The sequence below is a fragment of the Micropterus salmoides genome, unplaced genomic scaffold, assembly GCF_014851395.1.
Source record: "Micropterus salmoides isolate LMB-PRFRI ecotype aquatic unplaced genomic scaffold, ASM1485139v1 Ms_hic_scaffold_4, whole genome shotgun sequence".
Classification (NCBI taxonomy): domain Eukaryota; kingdom Metazoa; phylum Chordata; class Actinopteri; order Centrarchiformes; family Centrarchidae; genus Micropterus; species Micropterus salmoides.
This window is the reverse complement of record NW_024043372.1, coordinates 31,785,399-31,787,898: the sequence shown is the minus strand read 5'-3', so window position 1 is coordinate 31,787,898 and position 2,500 is coordinate 31,785,399. Positions and strand designations below refer to the sequence as shown.

Here is a 2,500-nt window from a genome sequence, read left to right as displayed (position 1 = left end):
CTTCGGCTTCAGCCTCGCGGCGGTAGGTTGTGAAGGCTTTCTTGGTGACAGCGGAGGCCTCCACTAGCTGCTCCTTCACCTCCTCGGTCACCACTGCCACCACCGGCACATCTTTGACTAACCACGGGTTTAGGACAGAGTCAAACACAGACCAGTGGAGATAAGACCCAGAGTTAGTCACGTATTCATGTACTGATTTGTATAATCACTCGCTCTTTTTCAGGGGAATATTCTCATTGATTTTATCATCTAAATTTAGACCGTATTAAATGACTTTGATCAAAGCATACAGAAAATTTACAAGATTTAATACCCTAAATAAATGATGTGGCAGTTTCTGTTTTCACACATATGGCATTTAGACGCTGGGTGTTCAAACAGACCAATTGCCACGCACACAGAAGATAAAAGAGGTTTATTCTGCCAGTTTGATTATCTCGTGTGATTCCCTTAAAAAAAAAAAAAGATCTAACATTTCCTGCTGGTGACCTAAACTCCCGACCCCTCACCTTTCTTGCGTGCTAGCGTGTCTTTGTCTGGTGGCTCATCTTCCTTCTTTTTGCTGCCCAGGTCACTTGTATTGACCGTTACAGTGGCTTTTATCTCCTGCTGAGCCAACTTCATGCGCTCGTAAAACACCTTGAAGAATTTTTCGGACTTGTTGTCCCCTGTTAAACGATGGAAGAAGGACCGCTGCAGAGAAAAAAAACAAAAACAAGAACGAATAAGACTGTGGATGTAAGATGTACTTCACTCTCAGCTATATTCAAGCGTCTCTCTGTGTTTTAATGAAGGGTTACTGGTTAATTATACTAATGTCAAAATTCACCTTGTTCAGAGAAGAATGTCTAGGTCTTCAAAGTCAGAGGACTTTTTTATGAGTAACTTCTTGCCCCCACTTCTTATCTTGACTTATTGTCTTATAGTTTCTACACACTGCTGAGAGTCATAGGTGCTGTTAGAAGCAATTGCATAAGCCTCCTCTTACAGTGCCAGGAAAACATGCTGCAAGGCCTCACCGTGCTCACCTGTTTTCACACCATCTGCTCTCTGCTCCCTGGGCATAACACGTTTCTGGCACCCTGAGGACTATGCTGGGCGTTAACACTTACAAACAGGCACGCAACAGCAAGACAAAGACATGATTTGCGATTTACATGCAGCCGAACTCAAATACATGCACACACAAAGACACAGCTACACACCCCGCTGAGGACACACTACTGTACATGCCTACCTTACAAGTGTGAACGTGCATACATGCAAACAAAAGGTGTGTACATTTACACATGCAGTTAAACACACACAGCTGCAGAAACATGTTCCAAGAGTTTGGCCTCACTTACACGGCAATAAAAACTTTGTTTAATTATGTGATTGCATGTGACCACACATTTCTGCTTTTATGAGCTTTTCAACAACAATGCTATGCAACAGTAAAAGTTTGATCCAGCATGAGAAAGAGGTTTGTGAAGTCGAGGTGAGGAAGGAGATATTCTGCATATTGCTGAACTACACAAAGGGCTATCTTGTTTAAAAACCTTGCATGCATGGAGCTGTTGTTTTTCTGCAACAGGATCATATATGTCCCATTTTCCTCTCGACAATCCCTCCTTACATAAGACCTGTAATCAGCTGAGTGGTTACAGTGAGAGCACACAGCGCCGCAGCTCTAACACTGTTACATCAGCCCAGAGAGGGCAAGCTGGGAGAGAGCGAGAGCGAGAGCGAGAGAGAGAGACCCTGCCCTACTTTTCAGTGCCAGAACGGCACGAAGTGAATGTGTGGTGTGCAAGGAAGGAGGGAGGGTCTAAAGTAGGAGGGGAGGTTCGATGTAAGCAGGAGTTATCACATACATAGATTCTGGGACAGTTTTGAAAGCCTGTTATACAAGATTCTTTCCAGGTTTGCTCAACTCAGTAAAGTTTCTAAAAGAGGGTAAAGACGTGCAAACAGTGAAACAACGTGCAAGTTTTGTTTTCCTGCGTAGAAAATCTTCTCACTAAACCGGTTTCATAATTTTCATAATTCACTTGACTCAGGTTTGAAGTGATGCAGAACACTTAATGTATTAAGCAAAGCTGAGCCGTTTTCCTTCTGTCATGCAAACAGTTTCCTCTCGCTTGTTTTTCAAGCTGTTAACATCATGTTGTTGACAAGATAGGGCCATTCATTGATAGTGATCTGATTAAGAGTCAGCAGAAGACTTATGAAAGCAGGCTGACTTCACCAGACAGAGACACAAAGAGCCCCAGGATAGCTGATTTATAAGATTACCATATTAAATAGATTTCGTAACTAGGGCCATAAAAACTCAATTTCTTCACCGACGCAAATACATTATTATGTCAGCACTTATCTGTCATAGTGAATATCTAGCATACAACAACGGTTGCCCTTTGCTCTCCCTACAGAGTCAGTCAAACTAGGGCTGGGTATAAAACCTGTTGTTTTTTAAAAATAATATTTTTTGCATATTTCCTGTAACACGTAATCAGAG

General features: G+C 42.3%; 1 protein-coding gene across 1 annotated transcript in view; it reads right to left on the bottom strand.

Annotated features, from left to right (window-relative positions):
- The window catches only part of LOC119886483 (inositol 1,4,5-trisphosphate receptor type 1-like), a 65,498-nt gene that overhangs the window by 37,773 nt on the left and 25,225 nt on the right, over positions 1-2,500 (bottom strand). Inside the window, exons 32-33 of the mRNA XM_038697260.1 lie at positions 510-693; positions 1-117 (exon numbers count right to left, since the gene is read on the bottom strand). The exon at positions 1-117 is cut by the window's left edge and continues 146 nt beyond it. Coding sequence (XP_038553188.1) covers positions 1-117; positions 510-693 — 301 coding nt within the window. The remainder of the gene's footprint in view (positions 118-509; positions 694-2,500) is intronic.